This window comes from Haliaeetus leucocephalus, unplaced genomic scaffold, assembly GCF_000737465.1.
Source record: "Haliaeetus leucocephalus isolate CR32 unplaced genomic scaffold, Haliaeetus_leucocephalus-4.0 Scaffold808, whole genome shotgun sequence".
Lineage (NCBI taxonomy): Eukaryota > Metazoa > Chordata > Aves > Accipitriformes > Accipitridae > Haliaeetus > Haliaeetus leucocephalus.
In genome coordinates, this window is record NW_010973244.1 from 5,286,376 (window position 1) to 5,307,665 (window position 21,290).

The 21,290-nt window shown below is 37.2% G+C and overlaps 1 protein-coding gene across 1 annotated transcript in view; it reads left to right on the forward strand.

Annotated features, from left to right (window-relative positions):
• Positions 1-21,290, forward strand: part of CNTNAP2 (contactin associated protein-like 2) — a 1,206,765-nt gene that overhangs the window by 983,037 nt on the left and 202,438 nt on the right. Inside the window, exon 14 of the mRNA XM_010581816.1 lies at positions 3,640-3,796. Within this exon, the coding sequence (XP_010580118.1) occupies positions 3,640-3,796 (157 nt within the window). The remainder of the gene's footprint in view (positions 1-3,639; positions 3,797-21,290) is intronic.

The following is a 21,290-nucleotide window of genomic DNA, read 5'->3' on the forward strand; positions in this document are numbered from 1 at the left end:
CTGATACCATCATTATTTTTCTGCTAAGTGACTGAGTATTAAGCACACAACACCTTGCAAGTGGCTTCTGTTAAAAAAGGGAAATGGAGAGGCATCCTGGTCATAACTCAGTACACATAAACTTAAACACTTCTTACAGCAGCTCTCGAAGGAAAGCTGTTTTGCGCCCAAAGAGCAGTTCTGCATCAAGACTTGATTCTAATCAAAATCCCAAGGCAAGCAGAGAGTATCTCTCCTGCTCCTCCTTCTCGTGATGCTATTTGTCCACAAAAGTCTGGGGGAAAAAAGCAGTCAATAAATGACAACAACAAAAAAGCTATCCCATGACTCAAAATTTGTTCCTGTGGTAAGAAAAGTTAACTTCACAAACAGAAGAAATACCTTCTAGTATTACTTGTCATCACAATACCCTTGACAACTTATATGTATAACTTCTTCCCTCCACTGCTTTTTGTCCTTAAACTGAATTTATATACTTCGAATGCCATAAGATCAATAGTATTGATATTTTAGCAAAATAATCATGTATGATAAAATAGAATTACATCCATTAATGATCAGTCTTCATGTTGGAGTGCACCACTACTTCTACTTGGATCAGCCCTTTCCAACAGCTTCCAAAGCGGGGGGGGAAGCAAAGGACTCTGAAGCAGGAGGATTCACATCCTCAAAAGAAGACTACAGAGGTATAAAAGAGGGTGAAGTGTGAGAGGGGAAATGATCCTATTTCTAAATATTTTTTTACCTGCGTGATACATCCTTCTCCCTTCTAGCCTTTCTTTTCTATTGTTCTTTTAGTCTCTCCACTGCAGGGTTTTACTATTTGTTATGCCCAGTCATATTGGTGTCTGCAATCTATCTGCATAGCATTGCTGTTATGGAGCTTATGAACTCTAGACAAAATACTGCTCATCATTTTATTGGCTGACATGAAGCAGGAAGGCCACAAATGGCTCTTCTCATTTGGCTAGCGCAGACCAAATGGGACACAACTGTGTCTCCCCACCTTTTTGTTTTATTAACCACAGACTATCAAGGAGCTCCAGAACCTCTTGTATGGCCACTGTGATGCAGGATGATCTGGTGTGAGGCTCATCCTATTCCAGTGCATGGGGTTATGTTCTAAGTCTGCCCCACTGCATGGTAGACAGCTAATGAGAGCTGTCTACTAAGAAACCCTCTGTTGCAAGCCCTAGCATAATATGCTGGGCCATTCCAGGCTGTCGGTGGTCTCCGCGAGGGCAGTGCTGGAATTACTTGTTGTGGGGATGGCTAGCAGAATATGTGCTGAATGCAAACCCCCTAAAATCATATGTTCCCTTCGTGACCTTTCTGGCAATTTAATCATGCATGTTAGTATCTTCCTAAATTCATTTGTGTTCCTAAGCCTGTGGGTAGGTCTTTTCTTCAGAATGAAGCAGCATGCATCCAAACAGGGCCAGATCTCTAGCTAGTGCACACTGAAAAGAACAGATGTGAAAAACAGCTCTGTCTACACTAGAATACATTCTGGATTTAAAACCGTATGCCATTTGTCATTTAAATGAGTTAAAACATGCCTTGTTTGTGTCTGTCATAGTGGCCTGTGACACCCATTGCTGTAGTCTGTAATTCTGCTATCACTTCCATATTCTTCATCATTTCTACCTGTTTCTGAATTTCTAATTCTCTTTTTTGAAAATGCTAAGTAATTAATTTTCTTCTGGTGCCTTAATTAACAGTTTTGCTTCCCAATGAAGTGCTTGCTGACTGAATCGTGCAATCCTTTGCTTGACAGGAAGGGCGTAAACAAAGAGAATTTTGACTAACAGTCAAAACTACAGCATTTCTACTACAGCATAAAAAATAACTTCAAAGACGAAAGAAAATAAAATAAAATAGGAGCTTCAAATGTCATTAATGCTGTAGTTGGATCCTGTATCAATAAAAGTGATTCTGTCATTCACTGTGGAAAGATAACATTTATCCTTACATGCTTATTAAATAATCTTTTGGAAGCCAGGGCTATGTACTCTCATCTGATAGATTGTATTGCAGGTTGGAAATGCTGCTGCAGCATTCACATGGCACACTCTTTTAACTCGCAGCACTTAGTTCCATGATAATCGAGTCACAGAAGCTAAAATGACCAATTTAGAGTCTAGAATTGGGTCACACTATTACCATACCCATTGCATTAGCATTAGAGCTGAATGGTCATACTGTGCAGCATAGTAACATCTAATAAAAACCTACAGCTGCCATGAATTCTTCACATTGTATTTTCAATAGTGTTATTTTATATGATGTTTAACATTTCAAAAGCAATGAACAAAGCAAGTGTTGTCAGAGAGCTGTGTCTTTTGGGGTTTTGGTGGTTTTCTAACATGTGTGCAGATATTTGGTTATTCTCTCCATCTCTGGAATTTAATTTTTTTTGGAGTTCTGTGTGAATTACTTTCAACATATGTCTGGGATAAGTAGATTTATGGTCTAGATGATCAAATCTAATTGTGAAATGACTATTTGGGATTATGGATGTAGTTTTTTGAGATGTATAAGTGAGATGCACAACCAGAAAATTATGAAAAGTAGAATAACTGTTATGTAGGGTTTTACTTGTAAAATTTAGTAATAAGTGAATTCCATGCAAATAGCTTCATTTGATTTGATGAGAAAATACCAGCAGCAGATTAGATGAGGGGAAAAAGACATTTTAAAGAAACATGTTTATAGGCTGAGTACAATCATGTTTTCTAAATGTGAAAAATCACTGAGAAAGTACATTGAGATTGATTGAGTTATTCACATGGGCTTGAAGTTAAGCTCATATTTAAGTCTTGCTGAACTGGAAGAATACAAAGAAAATTTTCAGTAAGGGCATTTTTTCAAATTAGAGAGGGTCTTTATTTATTTATTTATTTACACATACAAGGCTTAGTTAGTCTAAAAGCATTAGAAATAAACTTAGAGCAGTATATGAAAATATCAAGTTACAGACCCAATGCCAAGAAATATGATTATATCAAAGTTCAAATCACCTTTGCACAAGTATTAAATACAAAAAAAACCCACCAAACCATTTTTAAAAAATGGTTAAGATTCTTTTGGATTTTGATAATATCTCTTTACGCTTTGCTTTGTACCAGCTGGAGAGAGCATGACAAACATGTTTTTTTTCCAGTGAAGACAAATTAATTTCCAATTAGAAGCTGTTATTTAAAAAAAAAAAAAAAAAAGGAGAAATTGAATCCATCTTTCTGTGCGGCATCTGTGGTCAAATATTGAATATTCCATCTGATAGCTTATTATATGAATTTGAAATTAATTGGAAATAATTACAGAACCTTTCCACGTATTTTCATTCTATAAACTGAGAACAGTTAAAAAGCTAAGCAAAGAGCATACAAGATAAAAAATATTTAATGAATTTCAATCATTACAAATTGCATGAATACAGAAAAAAAAAGTGTTTTGTTTACCTGGCAAGGTCCTTTGAATTGCTCAATAATAATGAATGCATTTGTTTGCCAGAAATGTGAGATGGCTGTCCAGTTATGTGTTGTTAACATCTGCATATTAAACATCTGAGCCCAATTAATGCATTATGGAGCTCTACCTCTTTGATGCATCATAACCTTGCATTTTCATTCCTTGCAGAAGGGAATCCATATACCTGGTGGGTTGGAAAAGCCAATGAGAAGCACTACTATTGGGGTGGATCAGGACCTGGCATTCAAAAATGTGCCTGCGGCATTGAGCGCAACTGTACTGATCCCAAGTACTACTGCAACTGTGATGCTGATTATAAGCAATGGTGAGTGGTTTACAAGAAGGCAGAGTGAGAATGACCAGAATCTATTAACTTTTACAACACTGCCATTATTTTGAATGTCTTCTGTTTATGTATTTCCTTTCTTACCGAGGAACAAAGGCAAAAATACTGTATTTGTGATCCCTCCTGCAAACTATCTACCCATCTCTTCATTTCCATTTTATTCATGGTGTTTGTGACTGCCAAATATAAGGAGTATATTTATGTTTTCAAGTCAACTGAGCTATAGAAAAGAATTCTAAAATTGCAAAGTCAGGTCCTAATAGGAAAGGCCAGCATTTTGGCTGCCCATGCAACTTTGTCTCCATCATATTCAGTTATATTACAATACAGTATTTTTCTCTGGAACTTTATTTTTTTTCCCTGAATTTCTCCTTTTTGGAGTACTATTGCTGCATTTGCCTATAAAATGTGAGATACGAGTTGAAATCCCTCATCTAGTGACTCCAACCCTCATTATCTATCTTTCATGAGAAAAATGTGTTAAGGACTAGACTTAAAGTGTATTATGGAATGAGGCTCTGTATTTCAGAGGAGGTTTTTGCACTTTGCATGAGATAATTAAATATTCATTGGCCTGTTGGTTGAGAATATAAACCTATAGCCCGTTTGGGATGAGGCAGTGAGAACTTGTTCTAGTTTCTTCTCTAATAAATAGTTATTGATTCATCCCAGGTGGAACAATTTTAACAGAGGGACTGAGGAAGTCCTAGCCCAGAGTATTTTACAGCCTGGTAACAGGGGCAGTCTGCTGTGAGGTAATTGATGTGGGTTTAAATCCCTTCAGGCAGAAAAGAGAATTAAACCTGCATCTCTGATATTCCCCATAAACACTCTAGTGATGAACCTACTGTGTGAAGCTCATCATCATTTTGTGTGAGACCCTCTCTGTGCTCTTAGAATGATTCATTTGTAAGCTTTAACTGTTTGTATCTTTTTTGGCATGACAGGCAGCAGCGTATTTTACATGGTATGCAATGTTCAGTGACCAGTTGCAACCATACTTTTATGAACACTTTTCCCATTAATAGCAACCTGTTGGTAATTGAATCAATACTGACTCATAAACCATTTTGTGTTAATTGAGAAATTCATACAGCTATTAATGAATATAGAGCTACAGAACTCTAATGATATGTCAGGGATTTAAAAAAAGAGTAGGGAGAATCACAGAATAGTTGAGGTTGGAAGGGACCTCAGAGTTTATCTAGTCCAAACCCCCTGCTAAAGCAGGGCCACCTAGAGACAATTGCCCAGGACCATGTCTAGACAGCTTCTGAGTATCTTCAAGGATGGAGACTCAACAGCTTCCCTGGGCAACCTGTGCCAGTGCTTGGTCACCCTCATAGTAAAGAACTGTTTCCTGATGTTCAGAGGGAACCTCCTCTGTTTCAGTTTGTGCCCATTGCCTCTGGTCCTGTCACTGGCCACCACTGAAGAGGGTCCCCCTTTGCACCCTCCCTTCAGGTATTTATAGACATTGATGAGATCCCCCTTGAGCCTTCTCTTCTCTAGGCTGAACAGTCCCAGCTTTCTCAGCTTCTCTTCACAGGAGAGATGCTCCAGTCCCTTCACCATCTTAGTGGCCCTTTGCTGGACTCTCTCCAGTAATTCCATATCTCTCTTGTACTGGGAAGCCCAGAACTGGACACAGGACTCCAGGTGTGGCCTCATCAGTGCTGAGTACAGGGCAAGGATCACCTCCCTCAACCTGCTGGCGATACTTTGCCTAAGGCAGCCCAGGATACAATTAGCTTTCTTGGCCACAAGGGCACATTGCTTGCTTAGGTTCAACTTGGCATCCACTAGGACCCTCAGGGCCTTTTCTGACAAGTTGCTCCTCAGCTGGGTGGCTCCCAGCATATACTGTTGCATGGGATTGTTTTTCCCAAGGTGTAAGACTTTACACTTTTCCCTGTTGAACTTCATGATATTTCTGTGAGCCCATTTCTCCAGCTTGTCAAGGTCCCTCTGGATGGCAGCATGATCTTGTGGCATATCAGCCCCTCCTCCCGGTTTGGTGTCATCTGCAAATATGAAAAACAGAAAAATTAGAGCAATAAAGGAAATTTTCCAGGCCCTGCAAAAATGATAGATTAGGATATGGGAAATCAAACATTGCTACAGACATTGCCACCCTAAGCTTTGACATTGTTAGGATAGTATGCTGTTAGCGATAATATGGGGTGAACTATAGAACACCACAGAGATAGAGAAGTCACTATTAGAGACAGAGGAATCAGACATGGTGCCAAACTTCAGAGCTAGAACTATATAGAGAGTGAAGAATATAAAGTCAGAAGACTCTGACTCAAACATAGGCACTAGAGCACTATGGCAGGAGGGAAGTAGGTTTGGTTCTGTGACAAAATGGTAAAGATAAAAGGAAGGTATTGTAATAATAATTACAATAATGGCAGAATTAGGAGCACTTACAGTTTTCATTGCTTGAAGCACTGGCTGAATATCCATGAATGGTCTCTGTACCATATGTAGACTGTTTTCTTTTACACTGAGGGAAATGCATGGGGGAAATAGCATTGACTTTGGTCTCTTCTTGTGGCTTCTCTAAGAGTCACAGATGATAATTTAATAAGCAGCATTCACTCAATAATCTTTTTCTGTAACTTCTACGCCCCCTATATACACTGAGATTATATGGAATCTACTAATATATAGATTAATATAATTATTAGATTTTTTAAAAATCTAAAATAAGATTACTATTATAATAGATATACAACTGTTTACTCAGAACTTCAAACAAGAAGATGTTTATACAACATTTCTTTGGATATGTATCAGGGGTTTTTTTTCAGGAAAACTACAGTATATTACAGGACAATTTATGAAAAACAGTTATGCAACTAGATATTATATTTTAATCTGTGGTATGTGTAAATCACAAGAAGAAATGAAAGCCTCATTATAGTCTTTAAGGACATTTTGTTCAAGTTTCATTTTTGCAGTTTAGTTTTGGCAGAATCTAGCCCATTCCAAATCATACCTTTTGGGTTTTGGAATTATTTTATGGAGTCCTAGTTAGGAGTTTTCTCTAGCCAGGTTGATCAATACCTAAAAAGCAAGTGAGCTCCAGAGGTGAGGAGACGTCACTGACTTCAGTTATCAGGGGCAGAATGTTATCTAGGGCCTCCAGCATGTCTGTGCTCAACTCTGGTGACAGCAAAACAGCTCCTGGTTTGGACCACAGTATCTATAACAGGACTTTTGGAGAATTGCCATGAGTGGGTAGATTCAGCCAGTGGTAGCAATGGGAGCCCGGAAAGGGCAGAGGCCATTGAGCGGCTCAGAGGGGCATCCAGTTGCTGTGAAAGCATGCATCCATCACATCCATTCAAACCTTGCTTTTGCATATATACAACTTCACATTTTCCAACTATTACATAAACTGTAGTATATTTTCTCGTCCTTAGAGGCAAAAAAGTGTTAGGTTAGGAATATTGGGAGCATTACTTCGGTACAGAGGGGACCACAATGCAAGGATCCTCAAGCAAGGACTGACTGAGATAACTCCAGAACTAAAATCTGGGCATCATGACATAGACACTTGTAAGCTTTTGTAATAGAGTTACACAGGTATTCCAGCACAGTGTGGAAATTACTGTTAGTACAGGGATCGTTGCAGCTTATGATGAGCAGGCAGGTCTCAGCTCATAGACAAAACAGCTTGCCACAGCTGTCACCCTAGCTCATAAGCACAACTTATTTTAGAAAAACTTACAGTCCCCTAAACCAGAAGCGCTGAGTAAATGCCAAACTGGGGCTGAGAGGCCAGGTGGGACTTCTGCAGTAATTGTACATCTTTGCCATAGCTGGGATCACTGCATTTGATCATGGTATGCCCACAGTGGTTTTCTGCTCCTGCCCAGACAATACTGAAAAAGTTTATATATGATTATTATTGGGGGGGTGGGGGGGGAGGGGAGACACAGTGGGAAGAAGGCAGTAGCCAGAGCAACAACTATATTAGAAAAGGTAAAAAAGTAAAATGGGAAAAGAAGTCTGCTGAGTGGAAATGGTGAGAATGAAAGGTGAAGAAGAAGAGAGACATTCAGCACAGAGATTCAGATTTTGAAATGCAGGGCACTCTTTTAAAGGAGATTGGGGAGCCACTGAAAAGTGGGTCAAGCTGAATCAGAATGATGTAGTGTAAGTAGAATACTGTCTGCAATTTTTATTGTACAAGTTAGAAATTGTGTTAGAAGTGAAGAAAGGAATTGCAGTTTGATGAACGATCTCGCAGCGAAGGCAAGAGAATGCTCCCCTGGAGAACTGGATTCTAACGCTGCCTCTGGAACCACATTCCTGCATGACGCTTGCCAAGTTTCATAAGCCTTTTCTTCACAGAGCAGTCATTAGTATGATCCTAATTTTCTGGGTACCTAACTGGAAACCCAGAGGTCCGGTTTGTGGAGATACCGAACATTCACAGCTGCAACTGGAATAAGTGATCACTCTGAATGTATCTAATGCTGTCCTCCAAAACAACAACAAAAAACCCAAACAAACAAACAAACAAACAAAACAACAACAACAAAAAGCCTGTAGGCATCTCAGATTGAGCACTAAAAATATATGTGTGTTTTTAACCTTCACATCTTTCAGCCTTAACAACCAATCTGTAGAATGGAGATGATGCCAGATACTCACCTCATGGAGGTATTGCAAAGATAGGTAGATTTATGAAGCAATCATCTACTGTAGTAATGAGCACTATAGAAAATCCAATGAGAAAATGCAGTCTTTATAGAAAGTTGAAATACACATTAAATATAAAATGGTGTCCACATATTGAAGCATGAGTGTAAATTAGGATAGTGAGCAGTGTTTTACTGAGTATTATCTGCCTTCTGTACTGAATAATGCTGGAGCCCTCTGGAAAAAATAATAATCAGTGACCAGTCAAGGACGGTATCATGGCAATAGGTACAGGGGACAAATTAAAGCTCTTTAAGCAGCCTGAAATACTTCTTCTTCCTAAATTTTGTGTTTGATTTAATTTTTTTTACCAAGTATATGAGTAATTTTGTGTAAGTACTGAACTAGCTGTGTTAATTATGGACTCAGTTACAAAGTAGTATTTTCCCAGGGACTAGCTTACACCATAGGCTTGATATACCTTAAATCTGGATGGCTTTTCTATTAATGCTTTTTAAAAATTCACTGAGCAACTTTACACCTTGTCTGTTTGAATAAAATAGAAGAGACCATTCTGTAAGTTGTAGAGCTATTTAGCACATGCGTAATGTGTTGATTACAAGGCCTGGATTGTAGATAAGCCAGACAGTAGATATTGACAGGAATATAAGATATGGAATTCAAATTTACGTGTATTTGCACACATCATCTAAAATAGAACCTGATTCTTAAGACAAGCCTATGTTGTTGCTGCAATGTAAATGTTAAGTAATCATTTTTGTCATGATAAAGAAACAAAAACACAGGTGGGAAGAGCTTCACCCAGAGCAATCCTACCAAAATGAACCTTAGTCCCAAATTATCCATGATTTTGTCCAAAATGAAATTAATGCAGAGATAAGTGAATCAGATTATTAAAAAAAGCTTAGTTTTGCTTGCTAAAAAGATCATTTATTAAAAAGTGTGTGGTTGATATTCAGATTGCCTCAAGATTGAGAGAATAAACTCTACTGAGGTTGCTGTTATTAGTAGCAAGAAATTCTCTGTGTTGCTGTTTGTTAAAATCTTCTTCAGATGAGTAATTTTAGGCAAAATGTAAGGCTTTTGGAAAAAAAAAAACATTATTATTATTATTATTACCATTTATGCAGTTCCTTAAAAAAAGGCTATCATTGTAGAGATAGACTATCAGTACCAATTAAGCAACAAATGTAAAGATCTGCAAAGAAATTTTGGTTCCTACTCTCCTTTGATCCTAACATCAGTTAAACTCCCAGATTGGCTGCAGTTTCTAAACCACAGGCTCCTTACTTTTTGTTATGTAGCAGCCACAATATGTGAGAAGACACAATATAATGCTGTGCGTGGATTTACTGGGAAAAGGTGACATATGAAGCTTTTCCCTTTAGCACTTCCTGATGAGGATGCATTTCAGGTTACAAAGTAAGGCACCGACTTCACTGCCAACTATTGATGTGACTGCTAATCTTTCAAAAGCTATTTAGTGGCCCTAAAGATGATCAAAAGGGATTAAGGAGAATTTGAAGATAACAGTGGTTTGGACAAATGGAGGAAATGAGCAATGAAAATAGAAGGAGGAAGCCTCATTTTCTTGTTTATCCTCTTTCACAGTTTGGAAATTAAAGTTTCTTTCTCCAGAGCCTGCAAAATTACTTCATTTTTGTGAGGTGTTTGCCAGAACACTCTGCAGGATACATCGCCCCTTCCCTTCACAACTCTTCTCCTACAATGGGGGTTTCAGAAGAAAGTTTCAGGTCATGGGAAAAGGTGCTTAAACAGGCTCAGATTGATGTGAGTTGTTTGAGTGACAGGAATATTGGTGGACATTGGAATGCCAGCCTGTGGCTGTGGCAATGACAGGTAGGTAATTTGTAACCAGATTTAACAGGATATTAAAGGCTCCCGGAACTATTGGTAAACATCAAGGCTTAAGGGTAGTACATACTAATTCCCAGTGAAATCACTGATATTTCAGTTCCTGACTCCCTTAGGCACTTTTGAAAATCCATCTGTCCTTTGACTTTATGTGCGCTCAGCAACAGAACTGCTGACACAGAGAGAACTGGCTAGTCACATGACACTGGCTTCCCTTATCTTTCATTAGAAGCTGCTAACAATGCCTTTGGATATTTTTTTACCATTACTTTCCCATCTAGGCAGCAACTGGAGTTTCCACAGAGGTATTATGTGATTGGAAGTGACTAGGTTATACATTCTCTGTGATAAAAAAAAAACAAAGAACACCAAAAAACAAACTGAAAACTTATCATTGGTCTACTTGATTACCTTTTACCTACTATTTGAAGCATTATGTAGAGAAATCTTAAAGCAGTAAAAGGGATCAAATATGAATATACCTAAAAGAACTTGAAAGACTATAGAAGTTGCAGTGAGGAACATGCATGACTATAAACTTCCAATATATATATGTAAGAAAAATTTCAAATTTAACCAGACAGATCGAATGCATACAAAAATCAAGTATTTATATAACGTAGCCATATGTTTAAGCAGTACCTAGCAAAACAGACATTTTTGCTAGAATACAGAGGCCTTTATTTAACAAGAAAAAACACTGGTTTGTATTACATGAAACCAGAAAAGAAAAAAAAAAAAGGGAACAGAAAATTATCTAGTAAGATTCGTGAAGTCCTGCTGTTTGGTCTGGCATCTGATAAAGATGATGAACCTCAACTTCCTAGAAATTGAGGAAATTTTGTACAATTAGGCTGCACCACTTTGAAAATTGTAATTCAATATTTTTGCAGAGCCTAAGGGCCATCTTTAAAATGACAGACCAGAAAACACAATTAGTAATTGTGTTCTGTGTTGTAACTTTGTGCAGTAATTACATCTGTTCACCATATAAAAGCTGAAATATCAAAAACTTATTTTTTAGTTATGCTTGAGGAATAAACTAGTTTTGTGGGCAAAGGCGGGGAAGCTTAGCTGACAACTTGCATTACTACATAGGGCTGTTTTTCTTGTGCTCTTACACACCCAGACAGCCTTTTGTAGGTTTTTAGGGTTACTCATCAGAGTCCCTCTGTACATTGACATTGGCACCTAGCATTAAGATAATTCCAGTCAATCAAAATTTAGCACTATGACAGTATATAATGGCACAGAATAAAAATCTGCGTGAAGAGGAACACTAAAGACAAAAAGCCAAGCATTCAAACCTTAGGAAATGTTAGATTTAATACAGCTAGTACTACTTTTTTTCTGAATGATTGATAGATTTGAGCTGAAACTTTCAGCAACAGAAAAGCAGATAACCAGAAGCCAGGAAGTTCATTCCTACTAGTTATAGTTTGGCCATTAAAACTACTCTAGTAGGGAAAAGGGTTGACTGGCTGGGTATTAAATAGGCTGCTGCCTGTTCTGCATTTCTCAGCTGTTCTTATCAGCTGTAACTGGTGTGCAATATTGAAACAGAGTTTACATGCTAAAAAATGTGGAATCTTCCGTTTAAGTGAATTCTGTCCTCTTTTTTTATAACCTGTTCTATAGTTTCTTTTATAGAAGATATATATACCTTGTGTTTGTCCGTTATGCATTCCTTTTTTTTGTGTTTCTCCCACAAGAGAAGGCTGAATGTTTTTGTTACTGATAAGAACAGATTAAGAGTTTGGGAGATAGAAATGACAAAGTGGAGAGATGAACTCCATCCAGCACTTGGCCATGCTACAGATGTGCTAACTAGTAGCTTTCAAATTCTCCTTTACTGGTGCCTCAGTACCACCATAGGACTCTAGCTGCAGACCAGGGCTCTATTAGACAAGGTTATCTACAAATACGAAAGGACTGTGTTTTTCCTCAGTGTTTATACTATCATAAATATGTACATAAGATTAATGTGAGTGATTTAAAAGTTAATTTGAGAGCATGTGAAGGGCATGGCATCTCTTGCACAATAAGTGTTCAGGCTACTGGTTTTATGTAGACTTTGAAGGACAGTATCTGCTGCCCTGGAGTTATCACTAATGTTTGTGTTGTATTGCTAATGCATGGCCCAGAGCTTGCAGCTCTAGTCCAGGATCCAGGCAAACCCAGGATCACCTAGATTTCTCTTTCTCTTTTAGAGATGTTCCATGCAAGTACTGAGAAGAGTCCTACATATGTAGCTCATGGGACCTGGCAGATTTGCAGCCTGAACTAATACAGGTTGAGGGCATTAGGAGTTTGTGGATTCAATGAATCATGAAACTTGCAAACATTACTCCTGTTTTCTCTCTTTTCGCTTCTGTATTATTTACCTTTGGGACTGGATTGTGGCCTTGGTGGACTGGTATCAAGCTGATATCACTTGACATTTAGCTGTTATCCCACTCACTGACATTAAATAAAACATTTCCCTTAACGCTTGTGGCTCACAGCAGTGACCAAACAGCTGAGGAACCAAGTCTTAGCTTTCTCCAAAACTGAAAACACAAGAAAATATGGACATTGATGTGACATGAAATAACTGTTTGGCAGTCTGCCTTATCTTTGTTAAAATGGCACCTTCTTACTTGGTGTCACATGTTCGGTCTTCTGCACTTATTTTGCAGTTACTATGATTTTCATCCTGCAATATCCAGCATAGTTGAGGATGAGGAAACAGGAATCTGTACTTCTTGATGCATCATCAGCAGAGTCTTTCACCTTGCTGCATAGGTAAAAATGGTTGAGCTCTAGCAACCTGCTGAGGATGAAGATGATTCCCGTTTGACTTCAGGTTCATTCATCCTTCAGTGCTGGCAGTAATGAATGAACTTAAAGGGGAGAGTGATGACAAGATGTTATCCTTGTTTGTTAATTTGTTCTGTAAATCACTGTGAGACAAAAAGTGAGTGTTCATCCTGCTGCCAACCACACTTCTGAGTGTTGCTGTTCAGGTTTCCCTGTGTTCAGCTGACCTCTGTTCCAGCCAGTCACAGACAGCTGGTCTCATCCAGATCTTTTTAAGTTACAGAATCACTCAACAGCGGCACTACTCTCTGGGGTATTCTTGCTATTGTTAGAAACATCCCATCATTTTTGGAGTATTCTAAGAAATTTGTGGATTAGCAGGTGAAAATGCAGATAAATGGAGTTTTTTCTACCATACAGATGATTTAAAATATAATTCCAAGCATCTTTGTATTATTTTTGTTATTAAATGTCATGATTAATGTGAGTGACAAATCAAGTGACCAAGAACAAAAATGTCTGCTATGTCTTGCCTAGAAACGTACAGAATTTTTAGTCTGAATGAAAAGCTTATGGTCTTAACTTTAAAGTAAATGACCTTGCTGTCGCAGATTGTCAGGTAAGGGCAGAGTACACAGAACACTGTGCACTGCAGAACTTTCAGCTGCCAATTATTTTCTCCTCCTCCTTTTATCTGTGTGCTAACTTAAGGAGTAATGACTCTGCCCTCGGTGCAGTGCTGTGAAGACAAAATCACCCCAGTGCTGACCAGCCCAATGTATTTCACTCAGTATCTGACAGTGCTTAGATCTTGAAGAGAGTGCTTTTCTTTTCTTCTTAAATTGTTGGACGCTACTGACTTTTTTTTCTGAATCAGTGCAATCCTACATAGAAGATATCTGAAATCTGTGACAGTGTCTGTTATAGGGTAGATGAAGACTGCAGTGCATGCTTGGCTGTTATTACTATTAGCAGTCATATTTTGGCTGAAACAATCACAAGGGAGTCCATCAAGCTGAAGGTATCAAGCTTCCAGTGTAAACAAAAGATATATCTGTTTTCACTGTTTGTTCTTTGGTGTACCAGGATATATGTATGTATAAGGGGGAGAGAGGAAGTAATCATATGGGAGGAGGACAGAAGGAGAGAGGGTGTTGAGGGGGTGTGGGTGGGTAGGGGGTGGGGGGACAGGAAAGAGAAAGCCCAGAAGCCCTTAAGATACATTTTTTGTATGGAGTCCCAGACTTGATGGGGATATTTTCTTCAGAGCCACTGATCAAAACATCATGTCAGTTCATCACTCAGGTAGTTGCAAAACTTCAGCATTTAGAGGAAGAATAGTCCTTTGTCTTTTTCTCATTTTGCCCAGCAGATTCTTAGCACTGCAAAAGAACCGATAAAGAAAAAGAAAGAAAAAGGCAAGAGTCACCTGCAATATTGCTGTTTGCCTGGGAAATATTTTTATATACATAGTGCATTATTTTACTTTTAAGATGAAGGTTGCTTCACTGTCTATGATAAACACTCAAAGCAATCCAGTAACCTCTCATAAAGTCTGCAAATTGAGTGATAAAGGCAATGGTTCTAACACCAAGAAGAAAGGGAGAAACTGCTTTTTTTATTTTTTTTTCCTGTAGTTAGACTTGTAAAAGAAGTTTAAATTCTATAAATTGTTTTAATATTGTGGACCAGCTGTGGTTTTATCTTAGTTACCATTCATGTCTCCCTCCTGGTTTGGTTTCTGTGTGTGTGTGTGTGTGTGTGTGTGTGTTGCATAATCAATGAATGCCCCAAGCTTTCCATATTACCACTTACCTGTAATTAATCATGGCTAGACGTTTTGTCCCAGCTACAACCCCACCCCTCCAATTTTCCAGCTATTTTTCTTTCCTCTGCCTTCTGTTCACGTGCAGAATACTATAGTGATGAAAATCAATAAATGTAGGAAATAGGATCCCTGAGTTCCCTCAAAGTTTATAAGAGCTGTCTGAGTATGCAATGGAGACTTTGTAGATCAAGTCCAAGGTAATTTGTTGCATTTTTATCTCATGTTGTTTTCAACAGTCTTTAAATTGGCATTAAAATGCTACATGGATTCTTTACACTAAAAGTGTGTCTGTACGAGCAAGCTTGCTGATGGGATTCAGATGGCTTTTTTTTTTTATTTTTTATTTTTTATTTTGCCAGAGAAGAAATGTTTTACTGGGAAGAAATCATTCTGTCTAAACTAATATCTCTGGACAGATAATAATGTGTATTCATTTACATTATCACAAGTACTATGTTTTGCTCAGCTTTTGGTCAAGTGGAAGTTGTTTACAGGATTATGTTAAATGTATATTGAAGGAAACAAAATCTTTCTTGAGTTATGAGTTGGCTTTGTTGCTTAAGTTACACAGTTGCCTTTACTGAAGTACCTGAGTCTATATATATTTATTTATATAAATTGTTAAAGACAAAGTAGAGCCAAATGCAAATGAAGAAAAAGCCAATTTCCAAGCAAGCAGGAGAATATAAAGTTAATAAAATAAAATCTGCTGACAGTGTTAGAAAATGTGATGAAGAAAAAATACAGAAAATATAAATAACTATATCTATGATGCAAAAGTTTTGTGTTGTCATTCGAGAAGCATAAATGAATCTGCAGTTATTTCTATGAAACAGAAATGTTTAAAATGCTATCAATACACATGTAATCTCATGTCTAAAACCAGATATTTGCTGGATATGACATAAAATGTCATAATAACATTTAACGATCAACAGTTTCACTGTTAAGTTAAAACATTTTGCAAAAGAGTTTGAATTTAAGTATCTTATGTCAAATCTAAGACATTTATCCATTGTTCCTGAGAGAAAATTGTATCAGAAATGTTTAAAGGATTTCATAAGACCCAGGTATCAAATCCAAACTCCTAATTTGCATTATCTCCTGCTGCTATTTTGTTTAGTAAAAAAGCCCAGAGCAAGAAATTTTTAATCACTGACATTGAAAGCAGAAAAACTGTGAGTTCCTTTAAGGACTGTGAAAAAAGCCAACAAAATAGATAACATCAACTGATGTAAATCCCTTGAATCAAGATAGCAGGTAGATGATGGCAAAAGTGAACAGAAAGCTCAGAAATATCAGTTATTAGCTTACTTTTTTAATATCACTTTATTAACTGTTAAATTACCATATGTGATGTGTGAAGCAGAACAGACCTAAAGGATAAACAGGAAATACCATCATCTTCTGTTCTGAAAGCTGGAGAAAATAAAAAAGATGTTTGGAATAAAGATAAACATTGACTTGCTTAAGTCTAAGGTTAAGAACTGAGGAGATCATTGAGGAAACTGAGCCAGGCAGCAGAAGCCTAAGTTTATTAAATACTTTTGCTAAAGACAGATCAATTCAGAGACTCTTTTGAGGGTGGTTAGATTTTGCACTATACTCATCTATACATACATACACTCACCAGATCACAGAGTTAATTCAGTCTGGAAGTGGCCTCCCGGGGTCATCTAGCTTGACCTGCTGCTCAGTACTGATGGAATCAGACTGGGTGACTGAAGGCTGCGTCCGTTCAAGTCCTGAACACCTCCAAGGATGGACATCCCAGAATCCCTCTGGACAACCTATGCCAGTGTTTGACTGCTGTCATGATGAAAAATTTTTCCTTATATCTAATTGGAATTTTCCATGTTTCAGGTTAAGTTGGTTATCTCCTTGTATGTATATTTATACGTATGTGTGTGTGTATATACATACATCTATAAACACACAGAACTTGTTATAATGTGGAGGTGATGTAAGGACAACAGGGACCCTTTCAGAGACTGGAACATTTGATTTAAACTAGCTATTGCTAACTATATCAGGCATTTCTAACAACCTTATGTAGAATCAGGTATCTTACCTGTTGCCACAGAAGAGCACTATAGTTGTAGAGATGATGAAAAAAGCTGAAGTAAAGGCATTGAGAGTTACTGCACAATCCTAATGCATACTTCAGATTTTAATTCCCTATTGCATTTATAGGAAATGGGTAAGGAATAACTTTTTAACTCTGATATATCCAACAAGCTGTCCAAGCTAAATATTGAAGTGTCCAGTTGCAGAGCTTGCAGGGCTTATTTTTCATAATACTGGGATCTTCCAGTTATTTTCTACTAATATTTGTTAAATGATGCGCTGTTGCTGGCTTACATGCATTTCCTGAAATTCATGGACTTGGTTTAGTTGAAAAATGATGCAACAGTCTTATGATTGGCTATAAAGTCCTCGTAAAATTACAGGCCTAAGGTTTTCTGTATTTTGAGAGAAGGCAAAGAGAGTACTGTGATTCAATATGTTTATTTGTTGATGCATTTTTGCCTATCAAAGGATGTAACAAAACAATAGACAAAAAATAAAAACCCCACCTCAGTAAACACAAAAAAGAATGGCATCTGGAAACAATTTCTCCTCTGTCTGGCAGCTAGCTTGCTTTCTGAGACAAATTCAGCACTTTTCTGGTGGATTATGAGTTGGTTCACTTTCTGTGTGTCAGCGGTCTGAACAAGCTGCAGTTTTTTGTAAAACTCAGGGTCTGTTTCTTCCCTGGCTCTATGTCAGTTTTGCTCTTGGCATCTGCAAAACATGGTGAAATACATGTTGTAAGGAATCAAAATGTAGGCAAAACATGATTTTGTTCTTGCTTTCATTGTCAGAGTAGTAGTTCAGCTTCAGTTGCTAAATCAGTTGCATGTTTTTTTGGAATGCCTGTGCTACTTTTGTATTTTACTACTTAAAGTATTTATGCTGATTCGGTCTTTTAAGTGAGATATTTTTTATATGGAGCACTTATTTGTAGGTGGTAAGCGTAACACTGTATGAATGAAATAGTTCAAGTTTGTGCGGGGGAATGGATATACTGATGATTATATCTCTAGTTATATCTTTGGTTTAGTCGTACAATGAAGATAATAATGTATTTGGGTTTTTAGCCTACCAACTCAATCTTACTACTGAAATGTGTATGGTAAAATCTACACAGAGACTGTTATGACCTAAGTTTTATAAAACGCCTTATACACAGTTGTTTCAGTGGAGATTTGTCATCTGACCTTCATATAAAGGGAATTTATGGTATTCTTGGAAGAAGGATCCAAGGCTTTTCATGCTGGGTGTGCAGAATGACAGGAAGTCAGAGGCGGTTGACAACAGAAGACTCCCTTTCTTATGCCCCCTCGCAAGAACAAATTTGCCAAAAAATAAAAGAAAAAGTTGAGCAACTGAGCTGTTGTAGTCAGAATCCAGTAATGAGGGAAGAAAGCCACAAAATCTACGCGAAGGGAGTCAAAACTATATAGACACGATTGTTAATCTGAGGCAGCTTTGTAAACTCTCCTATGAAGAGAATTCAAAAAAAGCGGTATTTTCACCTCCATTTTATAATGGAAAACAGTAAAAGAAAATGAGAAAAATGAAGATACAGTGTGATTTAATTAGGGGATAGGTGAAAAGTGGTGGAGCTGAAGAGGAAAAAGTGTGGGGCTCGTGAGAAAGTGGAAAAGCAGGAGCAAGACATTGAGGATTATCATGTGTGGGAATTCAGTCACAGAGGGATTGGTCTTTGGCAGAAACTCATCCTAAAATGGCTGTTACTTCCAACAGTTAACAGTTACAATTTGCATTAGTTCAACAGTTTCTGTATGTCATTGCATCATATTATGTACACATACTGTGAAAAAGAAGAGAAATGGAATCAGATAATTTAGTATCATAACCATTTAGAGGAAGTACTGACTTTCTTTGTGGTCATGAAAGACCAAATATAATAATAGGTAATTGATCCTCACTGGGATCTTGGGCTGTATTGCATTAAAAGAATATAATTAATAATTGTCAATATAAGTAATGCAAGTCTCATATGCTTGCCTCAGAGGAGAAACGGTTGTACTGACAACACATCATAAAATAAATCTTTGTTATAAAAATAATTTATTAAGAATAATGTTTCATAACAAAGTCTCAGGACTGATATAGATCACTTTCAGGTTTCATCCACTATCATCTCTATTTCAGAAGAATGAAAACAATATTGTACAGAAACTTGTTCTATGCTTGTATTTTTTAATATTTGCTATTTCTGCTTATTTTTTAGAAAAATATATTAAAATTAATTTTATTACTTACCTTAAAAAAACCTATGTTAGTGGCTTCAGTCAAAGAGCATAATCTGGTTTTTATGGGTTTCTACTCCTAAAACCACAAAGGTCCCAACATCAGCTCCAAACATTTTGAAAATTAGAGATTGGTTTAAATGAAGAGCTTACTGTCTCAACCACAAAGAAACACAAATACATTGCAACTTGATAAAAACATTTGTTAGGCACTCTGTAAAACACTTGCTAGCTGTGACCAGGAATACTTGTGCAACTCCCTTGTATTTGGAAATACCAAGGAGAAGTCATAGATGTTCAAAAGGAAATACAAGCTACTGCCTAATAATGCTCCCTTTACCATTGTTTCAGGTTTTCTACTATGGTCAATCAATACTGTACTGTCAGAGTCCTGCTCCTGGAGGTCTCAGAGGTCTCCTTTGTCTAGTTACAGACATATACAGAAGTTACAGGTGTGGCAATGCCACTTTTTCTCAATCGCTTGACCACTTACACAGCACCTTCATTTTTGTCATGGTAGGAAGCAGGTAGTATTGCCAAATGGAGAGAGGTTTGTTTCACCAGGTGGAAATACAACAGTGTGGAATCTCTCTGAAAACTCCCAAAGTAGTTTAAATCAAATATATATTTGAACTTTCTATAATGGACCTTACTAAACACTGGGCTGAAAGTATTTAGATTAAAAAGCTGTATTTTGAAATGATCTCTAATGATATAGACTATATGGATTCATTTGGAAGAAAACCAGCTTTATCCAAAGGACAGCATATTCAAAACATTATGAAATTGATTCCATTTCTCATCACTGGCAATTGAAATGCATCGTTAGTATAGAGAATGGAGAATGTATTTCCCTACAATTGGGGACTTTATGGAGAGGCAGGCTCCAGGGCTGCAGACTTTGTGGGAGATTTTATTAGCACTGCTGCATGCTATTACTTCTTTAGTAAGGGGATTGCCACTAAAACTGCAAAGAATGAAAACTGACACTTCATCATAATTTTGTGTTTCCTGGGGAACTACTGTTTTTTTTTTTTTTTAATCTATGGTGTCATATACATCTTCTCCATCAATCTGGACCCTTTATGTAACTTTAGTTGCTAAGGCAGATACCCTTGTCATCTTTACACATAAATATCCTCAATTTTTTCTTGCCAAAAAGACCTCAAAGATCTGGTCTGACAGTAAGGCCTGTCATCTTCACGAACTACAAATTATTTTTTCTAGGCACTTAATTGGGGACCAGCACTTATTTTATACTTTCTACGTATTTGTAAGGATAGTTGAGTGAATAATGATTAGAAGCGTTGCCTACTGTCATTCAGGATTTCCTGGAAAACAAGGTGGCTAACCGTATCTCAAGGATTCTCAACACAAAAAGAAGATGTAAATAACACATAATAGAACTGCCAGAATGCATACTGACTTTTATTTTAATTACAATTCACAGCATAAATTGAATGATGAAAACTGGAGGCCGCCCCTGCAAACAAAATGGGAAAGTATTTTGAAATTGCGTTAAATGTATGTTTTCTTTCTTTGTAGGGAACTAAACAAAACAAAAAACCCCTTATTTTAATAATCTCAAGAGTATTTTTTGAAAAGACTCAACCACTTGACTACTTCATGCTTATTCCTGTTGTTGGTCTAGAATGAGTATTATTCCATAATTCAAGAAACATAAAACTGTTATTGTTTCTGGTAACCTTTTTTTAGGTTTTTTACAAGTTTCTTTAATGATTACTGAAGGTTCAGCTAAGCAGTTATTCCACTGTCCCACAGTTCAGCAAATCAGTTGATCTTTTATACCTGCCCTTACTTAACTTACTTAACTTCCTTAAGAGCCTTCTAGTGATGTAATTCTGATATTTATAGCACCTACTTCCTCATGATTCTTGTATGATTTCAGTTTCCACTTCTGATGTATTAATGTTTGCAAATCACATACAGCCTTGTATAAATCCTCATAAGCTCA